The following is a 14,361-nucleotide window of genomic DNA, read 5'->3' on the forward strand; positions in this document are numbered from 1 at the left end:
CCAAATGGAGTCTTGTCATCCTTTTGACACAGACTGGAGTGAAAGCCTTTGTCGCTGTCGAGGCAGGACGGGAATGAAGAGCCTGATCAGAAGGCTGCTGAGAGTAAAACTCCGGTTTATTCAAAATACACTGCTCTTTTATACAGAGCTTAGTGAGGACCAACTTCATTGGTCCTGAAGTGAAGACAACCCACACTATTGGCGCAAAGTGCTTGACGCACAGTGATAGAACTTAACTATAAACAATGTGAACAACAAGAGAGATAAAGAATTATTTACATTCTTCTCCAGCTCTTTCCCAGGCTTCTGCCTGGCTAGAAACTCGAGTTTCTCTCTTTGACTGAATCTGAGTCCCACATGTCACCTTTTTTTTTTTTTTAAAGAAGGAGGCAATGTTTGTCAGGGCACCTTGCAGAGAAGAGGACAAACACGGCTCCGAGGTTCACTAGTTGATAATTCAAAACCTCATTGGATGCTGGCTCAGATCGGTCTAAGAGCTTCCAAACCTATAATTTTCAAGGAATCAGTTACCAGCTGTAAGATAGTAACAACTCACTGTCAGACTGTCAAAGGACTGCAGTCCAACTTGTCAAAACCCATTTCCCAGTGTGAGCATGACATGACAGAAAAGAAGGTATTTACAACATGTGTACATACCCAAATCAGCCAAATTTGAATTTGGCAAGATGAGTAACATCTGTTTGCCACAGCTGCAAAGCATTTAGGCCTCTAGGATTTGTCCCAGCCAGTAAGGTTCAGCAGGTGAAGCCTTGGTTGGCATTCATCAGAATTGCTTTTGCAAGGTGTGTGCACTTAATAAAAAAATCATGCAAGGCTTTGCCTATGCAATCATGTCCTCAATGGACAGCTTGAGTGATGAAATTGAACTCAGGTCCAAATTGCATCCTCAAAGCTTTCAAAACAATTGAGTGAAAATGACCCAATTCAGAAAGGACCAAATTCACAACACTTGAGAAACCTCTGAAATGCCAAGAAATCTCTGGTTGATTCGTGGCTTTCCAGTACTTTGAGCTGTTAGTGAAAACACAGCTCTTTCCGCCTTTTTTTTTTTTTTTTCTGAAGAGCCAGCGGCGGGCTCTAGGACCCAGCGATGCTTGGCAAGGCGAGGACCCGGCCCCGTGGGCAGGGCCATGTGTCCCACACCCGGCCGGGGGGGTCGGGAGCCCAGGGTCTCTGCTGAGCCAAGATTCACCCAGCTCGGCCCCCAGCTTCTGTTCGGTATTTTCTGGGGCCCCTGAATTTGGGGTCCTTGGGACACTCCAAGACCGTCGATAAATGAGCGACCTCTCCCAACCTTATATTTCAGTGCACGCTCCCAACGGGCTGTGAGAAACAGGGATTGAAAAAGTCAGGGCAGAGAACAACGTGGGTGTCCTGCCCAAGACGTGCTGTTGGACAACTGATGCCGGCACTGTAAATGAAATCAAAGCAGCCAGTCCGCACGGCGTGCAGAGGGGCGAACAGGGAGGCAAAGCCTGTCCCGCTGGCACAATCGAAATTGCTGCAGGTGGCGGTGGGCGTGCCAGGGGATGGATCAAAAGCTGCATCGCCGTCTGTGCAGGCTCCATCAGCGAAGGAGTCGGGGGGCGTGTGTCCGCGCAGCCACCTGCCGCGCGGGCTGCCGCACAGTCCGCGTCCGGGATCCCGAAATGTTCCGGTCGGACCCGCTGCCTGTGTCCAAGGCTATGTTGATACCCGCCCAGATTGCAGCCAGGTCGGACACTGTAGTGTCACCTTTGCGCATTTGCGCCGTGAGACAGCGTCCCAAGTTGAGCCAGACCTTACGATCAAAGGGGGACCTAGGATTCGCAGAAAATCCCCGGTCCCTAGCCCAACTCAAAAGTCTGACCAGGTCTTCCTCAGAAAGCCAAGCTCCGATAAGAGGGATGCTGGCTCGCCAGGCAGTCAAGACTGCTCGCTCGCTGGTCCCATTGTTAGGAAACCTTTCCCTAGCAGATGTCAACTTCAAGAGTCCGACAGTCCGCTATTCCAGGGAAAACCCATCCCGCACAGTCATGGCTTTTAAAAGCCGGCCCACAGTCCAAACAGGACCTTCTCCGGAAGGCATGTGGCTTCAGTGTTACCTTACTTTAAGAAGGCAGAGGTGTCCATTCACAGCCTCCAGGCTGTTGGCGTGGAACTGTGCCAGAGGAGACCCCCCGCAAGACGCCAGGTTCGGGTCTGCTACCGAGGCTGCAATTCCGCTTCAGGTCATGTTGCCTTCAGGGGAGGCAACGGCGACCTGGTTGCAAGAGGCAGCACGGCAGCCCGGCCTCGTCCGGCCTACTCGGGCTAATGACAACATGCTAACACCAATGTGGTGGACGGTCGAAAGCCTTTATTATCTTATCTCATGGGTTTAAATAGTCTTGGGGGACTTTGCTACGTCAGCGGGGGGTTGTAGGGTCTCTAGGTTAGTCGGGAGTGGAAAACTACTGGGTTAGGTGTGGTTACATGCTCTGGGGGTGATAGATAACGTGAAGCAGGGGGAAGGGGGAAGGGTCTTTCTTTCTGTCACATCCCGAGATCTTCCGGTCGCCTGTCCCTATCAACCACAAGGTCACCAGACCCAGTCCCTTCAGGGCAGGGTGCAGTGCCACGTCGGGGTACACCAGACCCTGTTTCCCACGTCAGCGGTCACCAGATGTCGCTGTCAGGGCAGGACGAGAATGAAAAGACTGATCAGAAGGCTGCTGAGAGTAAAACTCCGGTTTATTCAAAATACCCCGCTCTTTTATACAGAGCTTAGTGAGGACCAACTCCATTGGTCCTGAAGTGAAAACAACCCACACTATTGGCGCAAAGTGCTTGACGCACAGTGATAGAACTTAACTATAAACAATGTGAAAAACAAGAGAGATAAAGAATTATTTACATTCTTCTCCAGCTCTTCCCCAGGCTTCTGCCTGGCTAGAAACTCACATTTTCTCTCTTTGACTGAATCTGAGTCCCACAAGCCTTGGAGTTTCTTCTGGGATGTTGCACTTGCAGTGAACACAGTTGGAATGTATCCTCTTCCCTGTTGGATTTAGGTTATGGGGCTGGAGGGGGAAGCATTCCACCTGCTGCCAGCACAGCCTCCTGTTTTTCATCTCAGATCTTGGCCTGAGCAGTTACCACATCTGCTCTGTGGTTTTGTCCTTAAACTCCAGCTGTGGAAGCCCCCTCCCTCTTGCCAAAGTTACAAAATCACATCCAGCGAGGTTTTCTGTTGTAACTCGTTAATTAACTCATTGATGCCATTGCTTGCTGGCAGTTCCTGATACAGTACACAGGAGCCTGGGGGATTTCCAAAGCTGAGCCACATCCAAACAGCTCAGCCAAAGGACACCCTCACCTCTGGGGGATGGCAGGGACAGGTGGCACAGGGGCAGTAGTTGCTCTGCCTACACTCCTTTACCCATAGGTCAGGCAATGCCTTCAGCTGCCTGAGCTGGGCTTAACTGTGCAGATCTCTGCCCCTCCAAACCCCACTGTGCACCAGGAGAACCTCTGACTGGGGCATAGTCCTGCACTGCCCCCACCCTAGACAGGCTGTGACACCTCTCCTGCCCTACTGAGCCCCAAGGGAAGTCACAGTCCCAGAGCTGTCACCAACCAGGGCCGTGTTTCTTGCCCTGTCATCACCACACCACCAGTTTCCTGTTTTATTCCAGCCCAGTCCAGAGTCCACCGCAGCTGGAGAGATCCCACTGCCCTGGGCCCCTGCCCTGCTCCTGGGGTGCCCAGAGCCCTCTCTTACCCACCTCAAAAATGGACACAGACACAGCACTGACACTGAACTATTGACCTTTTTATTTCAATCAGCTACAGCAGTTCTACATTCCCTACAACACTGTCCTTCCTCCCTGCTCCCGACAGTGAGGGAGCCAAGGACTGCAGTGGCAGCACGTTGTCTTAAAGCTTAGTATTAAATATTAAATATTCTTTCATTTATGTTTACATTACTTTGTCAAGGAAAACAGAACAAAACAAAAAGGACAATTAAAACTTTAAATTACATGAGCGTGTGCCCATGCCTGGGGCTGCCCCAGCCAGGCACTGCTGTGGGGGATATGCAAAACTCCTGGTGCGTGAGGAGCGGGATGTGCTTAGCTGTGTGGGAGCAGGGAGCTGTTCCCCGTGCTGGCGGAGCAGCAGGTGATCCCGGTGCAGCTAAAACACTGTCTGGAGAAGTTGGGAGTCCCCCTGCAGCCCCAGTGCAATGCGTGGGGAAGGGAGTGAGGATTTGGTCAACAACTTTGCTAAAGGATTTATCAGTTTCTTATTTTTTTGTCTCTTTACAAAAAAAAAAAAAAAAAAAACAGCAAACCAACAACCCCAAATGGTTTTGAGTCTTCCTTTTGATTTTAGCAAAGACAAGAGTTTAAAAAGCACTTAGGAAGCTTGTACTAAAACCAGGTGCTCTCAGAGGAGAGAGTCATCTGTGCACCCCCCTTCCAGGCCGTAGCGGAATTCCTGCAGGTTAGACACCCCATAGAAGTGGACAAAGGCTGCAGCCACTACCAGCACGTGGAAGATCTGATGAGACTGGAACTGCAGGGAAGCAAAAAAAGCCTTCAGACCACACCAAAGGGTACAGCAACATTGCCAACACCTCCTCTTCCTCCTCACTGCCCCAGGAGTGTCCTCTGTGCTCTGCTCCCCGCTCTGTTGCACCCAGCAGCGATTTTTGCCCTGTACTTTGCCCTGCCCTGCCCACGCACAGAACCTGTTCAAGGTCTGCCTGCCAGCATGTGCTGAGGCACAGCCAGACACCCCCAGCCTCCAGCCCCTCAACGCCCCCTCCCCTGAGCCCAGAGCTGCCCCCAGACAACTGTTCACCCCCACACTCACCCAGATGTCGAACTTGCCCGGGAAGAAGCGCTCAGGGATGCGGGCAGCGTAGAGCCCAGCGCCCGTGATGTACATCACAGCCATGAGGAAGAACCAGCCCATCTGTCCCACCGTGGTGGCCTTCACAAAGCCCTCGGCAATGGTGAAGTGCATGGTGGGCACAACCCCGCTCAGTCCCAGCCCCAGGAACACGCCTGTGGCCCAGAAAGGAGGTCAGGGAGCCGTTCCTCCCACAAACTCCCCTTGATCCCTCATCCTGTACTAGGGAAGCAGCTTTTCTTCACTGAATTCATCAAATATCTCAAGCTGGAATGGACCCATAAGGATCATTGTATCCAACTCTTGGCCCTGCACTGGAGACCCCCAAACAATCTCACTCAGGTGAGAAAGCGTTGTCCGAACACTTAAACTTCTCCAGTCCTCATGGCATTTATCCTTCACAAAATGAGGGACCCACAGCTCCACATCCCAGGTAAAACTGTCCCTGTGCTCACTGGGTAGAACCTGCCCAGTGTTTCTTACGCGGGGCTGCAGCAGCTCCCACTCCTGGCTACAGGAAGGGACATTTTGGAAGGTGCCAGCCTTTTGGATTGCACCAGGAACACAGCCACCCCTTCCAATAAAGTAATCTCTTGCAGCTCCAGAGGAAGGAGCTCAGCAGCAGCTGAAAGGTTCAGCTCTGGCCTCTGATGAGTTGGCAGAGAACAAGTGGCACCATAGTGACACTGGCCGGGAGAGGCTCTTGGTGGCACCCGGCTGGATCCTGTTTGTACTGGGGGCACAAGATGCAATGGGGAGGAGCCATGGGGACATGAGTCCTGCCTGTCCCCTGCCCTCATCTGAGGGCTCTCAGCTGGCCTCTGTCTCAGCATGGTCTTTCCTCACTCATGTAGCCAGGACAGTGATCTGAGAGACATTTGCTTCAGGACTCCTGGGAGCTGGGGAGGGAGGTGTCTCCTGGTGCTCAGCAAGGCTGATGGGACCTGCCATTAAAACTGGGGTAAACTGGGATGTGGGGCTGGAGGCAGCCCCCCATTCCACCCCTAGGTAGGCAGGGACCAGCCAGTGTGTCCCTGGCAGGGAAGAGCTCAGGAATGCCTTCCTCCTCCACCCCAGCTGCAGGTTCCTGCTGCTAAAATGCTTCCCAGAGAAGGCAGAAAAGGCACAGCCCCAGCCCGCCCAAGGCTATTTTTAAACTCCAGACCTCAGGCTCTGCTCAGGAGATGAATCTCCAGCACAGCAAGAGGAGGCAGGAGGCCACTCCCTGCAGTGCTGTGCTGCTCAGGGAGAATGAATCCTGCAGGTGCCCAGAGCTTATCCAAAATGGGATCTGCCTGAAGTGCCTCCTAGGACTCATGGGAAGAGGAAGCTCCTACCTGCTCTGGTCTGCCTGTGCTTCGGGGTAGCAAATCGGTCCCACTGTGCCACAATGATGGCAGAGATACCCAAGACACAGACGATGGAGAGGTAGATGAGTCTTGGCTGTGGGGAGCAGTAGAACGAGTAGTAGAGCCACGGGACGAAGCTCCCCATGATCAGCAGTGCAATTCCTGAATAATCCAACCTGCAGGCAGGGTGCAATGACAGAGAGCTACAGGTGAGCCCCAAAATCCACCCCCTCCATGTGTGGGAACTCTCCAGCCTGCACCTGAGTGGAGTCACTGGGCAGGAGGGGTGTGCTGGGGTCCCACCAGGGCAGGTGCAACAGCAGAAAGGGCCTGGGCACAGTGGGAATGCTGGGGAGGGGCAAGAGGAGGCTGGAGCTCAAACTACTGAGAACAAATCCTTGTGCACATGGATCTGTGATTCTCTACTCATCACACCACAGAAACATAGCCACTGAACTGCCCCCATTGCCTTCCCAGGAACACAAGGGCATTCCTCCTGGATTTGTTCTGGAGACAGGATCCCATGGGATCTCTGGCAGTTGTGAAAAGGGGATGGGCAGGACTCCCACCAAGCAGCACCCAAATAAATGCCTTGAACAGCCATATGGGAGCAGAATATCACTTGAGAGCCTCACTGTGAAGGCTGATGGGAGCTTGACCCTTGGAGCAGCCCAGGAACAGGCACAAACCACTGACCAGCCTTCCCACTCTGCTGGGAATCCTCTTTGTGTTTCCTTCCATTTGGCTTCAGTCCAAACTGGATCCAAAACAGAAGTTTTTAAAAGCATCCAGTAAATTGGAACCTGCCAAACTGGCCATGGCCCCCAGCTGCCCAGTGAGAGCAAGACCCCTCCTCAATTCACTACTATAAGGGGCAAAGAGCCTGTTCCCTTGGGAACGTAGAGGCCATTCCCTTGGGAGCCAGGATCCTGTTCCCTTGGGAGCTGCAGGGTCTCAGGATCTTTATTATGCACCTGAGGCCCCTGAGCTGGCACACCCTCCAGAACCCTGTTATGGTTCCCCTCAGTTCCATGCTGGATTGGGTTGGCAGGCCCTTCCTCCAGGGATAAAACATTTGAGAACACAGCGCTTTCCAAGAGGAAGTGCTGCAAAAACCCAACACCTCCCAGGAGACCACACAACCACACTCATGCTGACTCACTTTGAAAAAGTCCGCGAGACCTTCTCTGAGTGACAGTAGACAGTGTGGAAAAGCCAGGAGAAGCTGAGGCACAGCACTGCTCCCAGGAAGAACATCCCAAACACTACCTTCTCTTGGAGAGGAGCCATAAAGTACATGTTGGGCCGCAGCATGGTCAGGATCCCCAGGCAGAGGAACAGAACAAACCCTGCAGGAACACATGGAGAAGGAAGTAAGGGGGACAGTGGGGGATTTCAGCAGAGCCAGGATAAGAACAGCCCTGGCCATGCTCCTGGAGGTCCTGGATGTATCCCAGGGGTGCTCAGTAACCCACAGTGGGTCCCTCTGGCTGAGACCTTTGTTTGTGCAAACAAGAAGGGCTGGGGTTGGGGGAAGGGGCAGGCACAGGGCAAAGAGCTGCTGTTTCACAGGGTCATGGAATCACAGAATGGTTTACGTGGGAAGGGACCTTAAAGCTCACCACATTCCACCCCCTGCCATGGGCAGGGACACCTTCCACTAACCCAGGCTGCTCTAAGCTACAGCCAACCTGGCTGTGGACACTTCCAGGGATGGGGCAGCCACAGCTTCTCTGGGCAACCTGGGCCAGGGCCTCATCATTTTCACAGGGAAGAATTTCTTCCACTCTCCCATCTATCCCTGCCCTCTGGCACTGAGAAGCCATTCCCCCTTGTCCTGTGACTCCAGGCCCTTGTCCAAAATCCCTCTCCTGCTCTCCTCGAGCTCTTTTAGGTACTGGAAGGGGCTCTGAGGTCTCCCTGGAGCTTTCTCTTCTTCAGGATAAGTATTCCCAGCATTCCCAGCCCAGCTCCAGAGCAGAAGAGCTCCAGCCCTCAGAGCATCTCTACGGCCATTTCAGAGGAACATCCTCTGAGGCTCTCTTGTGCTTGTCCAGGACACATTTCCCTGTCACACTCCTGGAGTGGCTGAGCACAGCCCTGGTCCCTCTCTCCCAGGGGGCTCCAGGCACTCCATGTCATATCCTCATGCATGCACAGGATCCACACAGAGAGCCCTGGGCATGGAGAGGACCTGGCACCAAGCCTGTTCTAACCCTAATGCACGGTCTGAGTACCTCCAGCCCCAGGGCTCCCCCTTCCCCACAGTCACCCAGCAGGTGTGTCCAGATGTTGCCTGTCTCAGTATGTATTCGGAAAATGCTCCGGAAGCAGGCGCGAAAGGAGGGCATGGGGGGCCGGTGTCCATGCAGGAGGTAATCGTTGTCTTTGAGCCAGTCGGGCAGGACATCGTACGGGATCACACGCCAGCGTCCTTCCCACACCTGCAACACACCAGGGAGATCAGGGCAGCCCAGAGCCCCAGATCCATGGGGAACATGGATCATCTGGGATGCTCCTCAGTAAGAGGAAGTTTAGCTTCTTCAACACCAGGTGCCCTGTGGGACGCTATAAGCCGCTTACCCACATCCTGCCCTTTGCTCTCCATAACTTCCCAGGGAGTGATTCCCAGCTGCCCCAGGGAGTGATTTGACCCCCACCTCAGTTCCCACAAGGACCCCCCAGGAAGTCAGGGGTGGTTAATACCCTCAGCTTTAACCCTTCCACACCCACAGACTGTTCCCTGTTTGATCAGGGAATTCTTGCACTGCGGGCACCGGGTGACACCCCGGCCAGCACTTGGACTCCCGGGTCTCATCCAGGCCCGCAGGAACATCTGAATTGCTTCTCATCCACCATGGCTGGGTCAACCCCCATCCAAGCCAACCCCTTCCCACACCATTCCCAGGGATGCTGCTGGGAGCAGCCCAGCAGAGCTGGAGCCGGCTGCAGCCACATGGAGCTTTATGCGGACACGTCCTGTCACCCCAAACCCCGGAATTGGGGAATCTGTTCCAAAATCAAGACTGGGGGATTGCCACAGATTCTGGTACCTTGTACACAAACTCTTCCATCTTCTCCATGGCATGGTGAGCCTGCAGAGGCAGGGTCAGCACCCGTACCACCTCCTCCTCCTCCTCGCGGGCCACTGGGCATGGCGGGTCCTCAGCCTGCAGTGAGAAGAGCCAGGAGGGAATCGCTCCAGCCCCCAGGAGAGAAATAATCCCTGACCTTCTGAGAGCACCTGGGGCTTTACCCCTCTGACGGGATGAGCAGGACCCACCGGTCACCCTCGTTTATGCAACATGCTGCTGCCTGACCTATCCTGAGCATGCAAATCCCAGAATTATCCTGTCAAAAAGCAGGATTACCACCGGGGATTTTCATCCCTACAACCAAAGCAGGAATGGCCACTTGGCCCAGCCAGGACACCCAAGCCGGCCCACCCGAGCAGAGGCAACTCTGATCTGGGAACGCTCTGGGTCCTGGAACAGCTCCCGCTCTCCTCAGCGGGAAAGGGGTTTGGGAAGGTGATGCCCGGACCTGTGGAAATGGTGGGGCACTGGAAACACCCGGTACAGACACAGCGATCCCGGTGACATCCCTGTGAAGGACTATCCCGGCTCCATGCCTGCTGCGCAGGAGCAGAGTTTAGGCCGGCTCGTTAGACGGACCGGCCCGAGGAGCAATACAGAGCCGTACTCCTCTAACTATTAACGGGATAACGGGCAGATTCCCGGGATAATCCGCGAAGACGGAGCGAGGAGACTGAGGCAGGCTCTGGGTCCCCTCCCGCCCGGGGGTCTCGGAGGGGCTCACGCTGGCCGCGCCGGTGGCTCCTTGGTCCCCCTTCTCTTCAAGGAGCGGCCCCAGCTCGGCGAGCTCCAGGTGCGCCCGCTCCCGCTCCCGCTCTCGGCCGGCGGCCACAAGCCCGCTGCCCGCCCCGGCGGGGGCCTTGCGGGACGCCATCGGGGCGGCGGGTGCGTGCGGCTCCGAGGCACCGGTGAAGGTCCCTCCGCGTCCTTCTGCCGCCGCGCTGGGGGAGGAAGAAGCACAGAATTACCGGGACCGAGGGGACCGGCGGCAGGGCTCTCCCCGGGGCGCTGGAAACAGCGCACGCCGCTCCCCCGCCCGTCCCTCACCGGCCGCTACATCCCGCGGGCGGCGGCGGCGGCACCGGAAGCAACGCTAAGGGAACGGGACCGCACAGCGCTGCTTCCGGCCCCACCGGGGCTCCGCCCTGCAGAACGGCGAGCCATGATTGGTTAAGAGAACTGTCTGTCTCTCCTTTCTCCCGCCCCAACGGCCGCCGCGCGCTGCGATTGGCCGAGGGGTGCCGGCAGGAGCCGCTCTGGCCGCGCGGCGCAGCTCTGTGGCCGCACGCTCGGTTGCCCCCTGGTGGCAGCCCGGGGGTAGCGCGGGGGGAGAGGCCCCGCGGGGCTGCGGTGGCACCGAGCCCGTCCTCGGTGAATTACCGTCCCGGGATAAGCGCTCTCACCTTCCGCACCGTGACTGCCGTGATTCCATTCCTCCAACAGAGCATGCTTTAATGAGGAACTTTGTGTTTCAAGCACTGAGTAAAGTCACATCACCAAAACAAATATGCATTAGACAGGCAAAGAATATGCTTTAGATATGCAGGTTCATGTAAATTTTACTGTATTTAACCTTTTATCCTTCGCTGTGCTTGATTTGTGGAAACCTCCTCCTTGTACCTGGTGCAGAATCAATAATGTTTCCTTTCTAACGTGACTCTGTGTTTAGAGAGCTCCTAAAGTGGGCAACGAGAGGTGACAGACTCTGTGATTCATCTGGGATGTCCCTGTGTCCCAACAGCTGATAGCCTGAGTGTGGCCATTGAGGGCTTTCCCAAATGGCACAGTAATTATCAATGGCCGAGGTCCCCCCCGGCCTGGTGGGGTGGCTCATCTTTCCCTGCCCACAGGTTTAATTTCCTTGGCTGACAAGAGCAGGAGACTCCCAGCCGCCGGCTGCACAATGGGGGATCCTGTTCCCCATCAATCATTCATGGCCTTGCTGCTGGAAGAGATTTCTTGGGGACTGCTGGAGTCGTAAGGGGGGAGAGATTTTCCGCCCTTCGTGATGTTATATAGGTGCTGGCATCACCAGGGAAGGCTGGAGGCACCTGGGTCGCCCACTATCCCCGCAGGGTGAGTGGTGTGGGGGCTGAAAGGAACACAGGATTTAGAAAGGACATGAATTTGGAGGGGGCATGGAATTTGTAGGGGACACACCATTTGGTGGGGACACAAGATCTGTAGAGGGCATGGGTTTGTAAGGGACACAAGATTTGGATGGGTCACAGGGTTTAGATGGACAAAGGACTGGAGACATGGGGTTTGAAGGGGCCATGTTGTTGAGAGGGGACTCATGGTTGGGAGGGGACACAAATTTGGAGAGGACACAGGTCTGGGGCTTTTTGGGGTATCATGGGAGATGATGGGGATAGAAAATTATCTGGGAATTTTGAGAAGCTGCATCCCCCCACATTCTGCTGGAGCCATGGGGTCCAGGACAAGTCAAGGCTGGCTGTGGCCAGGGTTCTGCTCTCCTCTCCATAGGGACAAATACTGCTGTGTCCCTCCCCACTGGTGTCCCCATGGGTGTCTTGAGCTGCATGAAGTACCTGAGGTTCATCTTCAACGTGCTGGTGTTTGTGAGTCCCCCTGGGCCCTGTGGGGTGCAGGGGTGGAGGGAACCTGTGCCTGGGGACCAATAACTCCATCTGGCTCAGGGGTGGGTGACACCGGTCCCAGGGAGGGAACCAAGGGTTGAGGCATCCCCCACCCACACGGGATGACATTTCTGTCTGGCTCAGGGGTGGGTGACACCCATTCCCAGGAGGGGCCCAAGGCTTGGACATCACCTGAGCCCATGATCATCTCCTGACCTCTCCCTGCAGGCTGGGGGAACATGCCTGGCAGGCATGGGAGTCTGGGTGGCCGTGGACCCGGCCGGTTTCCAAGACATCGTGGCTGCCAGGGCCGTTCTGAGAGCAGGCGCATGGCTGCTGCTGGTCGTGGGCATCGCCCTGTCCCTGCTGGGCTTCCTGGGCTGCTGTGGGGCCCTGCGCCGGAGCCGCCCACTCCTACTGCTGGTGAGGGGGGAAAGATAGGTGGGAAGGGGCTGCAAGATATGGTCAGGGGGCACTGGGGGCAGGAGTCATGGGCTGGATGGTGGTGGGGGATGCAGGTGTTCCTGGAGGAGTGAGGAGATGGTGGTCCTTATCCTCAGCATGTCCTGCCATCCACTCCCCACCTTGTGAGTTTCAGTTTAGAACCCAGACAATTTATAAAGCCACCAAGTAGGGTCAATTCTCTCTGAAGCTACTGGCTTTTATCACATGGCCTTTCCAAGATGACCCCACTGCTGTTAAAAGGCATAAAAACACCTGTTTGAGCACCAAAACCCCCATTTCTTCAGCATCCCCAGTCCCTTGCAGACACTGCTTGTTTTTAACCCCTGCCTTGCAGCCACAGTGGTCAGAAATGTGGCATCTGTCCCCAGGAGCTGTCCCAGGGACACAGGGTACAGGCAGGGCAGGTGCAGAGGAGGGCAGGGATAATGTGAGCAAGCTGCTGATGGGATCAGGCTGGTTTCTGACTCCTTCACCTGCTGCCTTCCAGTTCTTCATCCTTGTCAGCCTCGTCTTCCTCACGCAGCTCATTGGGGCCGTTCTCTTCCTGGTGCACTGGAAACAGGTACTGGCACCATCCCCAGTGTCACCAGCCTCCCTCTGTCATGCCATGGCCACGGCTCTGAGTCCACCAGGCAACTGGGGCTCGTGTAGGGACACCCTTCCTCTCACCTCCATCATCACTACCACAATACAAACAGCAGAGCAGGTGGCAGGGGGGGTGGGGGTTGGGGGGGGTGAGGGGGGAGGGGGGGGCTCCACTAAGTGCCCAGTTCTCAAAAGGAGCTAGTCCTGAGCAGAGCGGGAGAGGAACAGTCCCAGCCCCGGCACTAATTCCACAGGTCCAGCCCGAGCACTTCCTGTCTGAGCTGCAGAGAAACTATGGTGGGGACGAGGGTGCTGAGGTTTTCTCCACAGCCTGGAACACCCTCATGGTCACGGTGAGCAGCTGGGAGGCTCCTGGGGGATGCACAGGATCCATCAAGTGTGACCACAGTGGTGATGTTTCCCTTCTGTTCCAGTTCTCGTGCTGTGGTGTTTTAGGACCCGAAGACTTTGGGAATGGCTCCCGCTTCCAAGAGCTGCACCCAGGCATGCCATGGCCACGAGCATGCTGCGCCCGGGATGGGCTTCTGCAGGCAGGAGAGCTCCTGGGCTGGGAACAGTGCCAGGACAGAAGCCCTGGCTACATCCATGAGCAGGTATGGCACAACTCGGCTGTGTCTGTGTATCTGTCCCAGCTTCAGCCCTTCCCAGGCTCATGGAGCAGAGAATAAGGGACAGAAACCAGGGACATTGCCTGGTTGTGGTTCAACAGTCCTGTGCTTCCCAAAGTCTTCAGCTTGTCCTGCCCCACAAGGGACCCTCCACATCCCCCTGCAACCCAGTCCCCCTCTGAGCTCTCCGTGGCAATGGGGAACATGAGAGAGCCCCTCCCTCCTCTCTCTGCCCCAGGGCTGCTTCTCTACCTTCGGCAAGACCCTGCAGAGGTACATCTCCCTCCCTGGGACCTGCAGCTTAGCTGTGCTAGGCATTGAGGTAATGAGGGGGGCCGGGGACAGGGCAGGCAGAATGTCCACTCTTTGTGGCAGGGGGGTTGCTCAGTGGGCAAGGAGAGCACAAATGGGCTCAGGTCTGTCTCGGGGTACTGAGCCTGCTCTCTGCTGCAGATAGGGCAGGTGAAGGAACAAGGAAGGGTTTGTTTTACTCCCCCTGGGTCTCCTCACCCTGATGTCCCTGGTGTCACTGTGCAGCACCAGGAGAGCTGGCCCAGGCCCCTCGAGGGGCACAGTGATGGCCCCAGGCCAGGGATCCTCCTGCCCCTCTCTGCTTCCAACCTCAGCCTGGCCCGGCCCTGCTATGGGGCTGACCCTTTCCCACCTCCATCATTCCAGATCTTTGCCATGTTCTTCGCCTTCTGCCTTTACTACAACTTCGACTGAGTGGGACAGGGACATG

At 55.7% G+C, this 14,361-nt stretch overlaps 2 protein-coding genes across 3 annotated transcripts; one reads left to right on the forward strand and one right to left on the reverse strand.

Moving 5' to 3' along the window:
* Positions 1-3,793: 3,793 nt before the first annotated feature.
* On the reverse strand, positions 3,794-10,529 carry ADIPOR1 (adiponectin receptor 1). Of its 2 annotated transcripts, none has more exons than XM_072918936.1 (8): positions 10,388-10,529; positions 9,948-10,281; positions 9,299-9,415; positions 8,518-8,689; positions 7,408-7,594; positions 6,234-6,421; positions 4,858-5,051; positions 3,794-4,557 (listed from the first exon to the last, which is right to left on the reverse strand). In XM_072918936.1, the coding sequence occupies exons 2-8, from the start codon at positions 10,212-10,214 to the stop codon at positions 4,429-4,431; spliced, it is 1,254 nt and encodes a 417-aa protein (XP_072775037.1). In that variant the 5' UTR covers positions 10,215-10,281; positions 10,388-10,529; the 3' UTR covers positions 3,794-4,428. The 2 variants fall into 2 exon arrangements, with proteins under 2 accessions (XP_072775037.1, XP_012426415.1); XM_012570961.5 differs by having other exon boundaries at positions 10,065-10,281; positions 10,388-10,528.
* A 1,336-nt stretch (positions 10,530-11,865) lies between these two features.
* LOC115498541 (tetraspanin-18-like) lies at positions 11,866-14,345 on the forward strand. Its single transcript, XM_072918778.1, has 7 exons — positions 11,866-11,922; positions 12,169-12,363; positions 12,893-12,967; positions 13,245-13,343; positions 13,425-13,604; positions 13,858-13,941; positions 14,298-14,345. The coding sequence occupies exons 1-7, from the start codon at positions 11,866-11,868 to the stop codon at positions 14,343-14,345; spliced, it is 738 nt and encodes a 245-aa protein (XP_072774879.1).
* Positions 14,346-14,361: the final 16 nt, after the last annotated feature.

Source organism: Taeniopygia guttata, chromosome 26 (genome assembly GCF_048771995.1).
Source record: "Taeniopygia guttata chromosome 26, bTaeGut7.mat, whole genome shotgun sequence".
NCBI lineage: Eukaryota > Metazoa > Chordata > Aves > Passeriformes > Estrildidae > Taeniopygia > Taeniopygia guttata.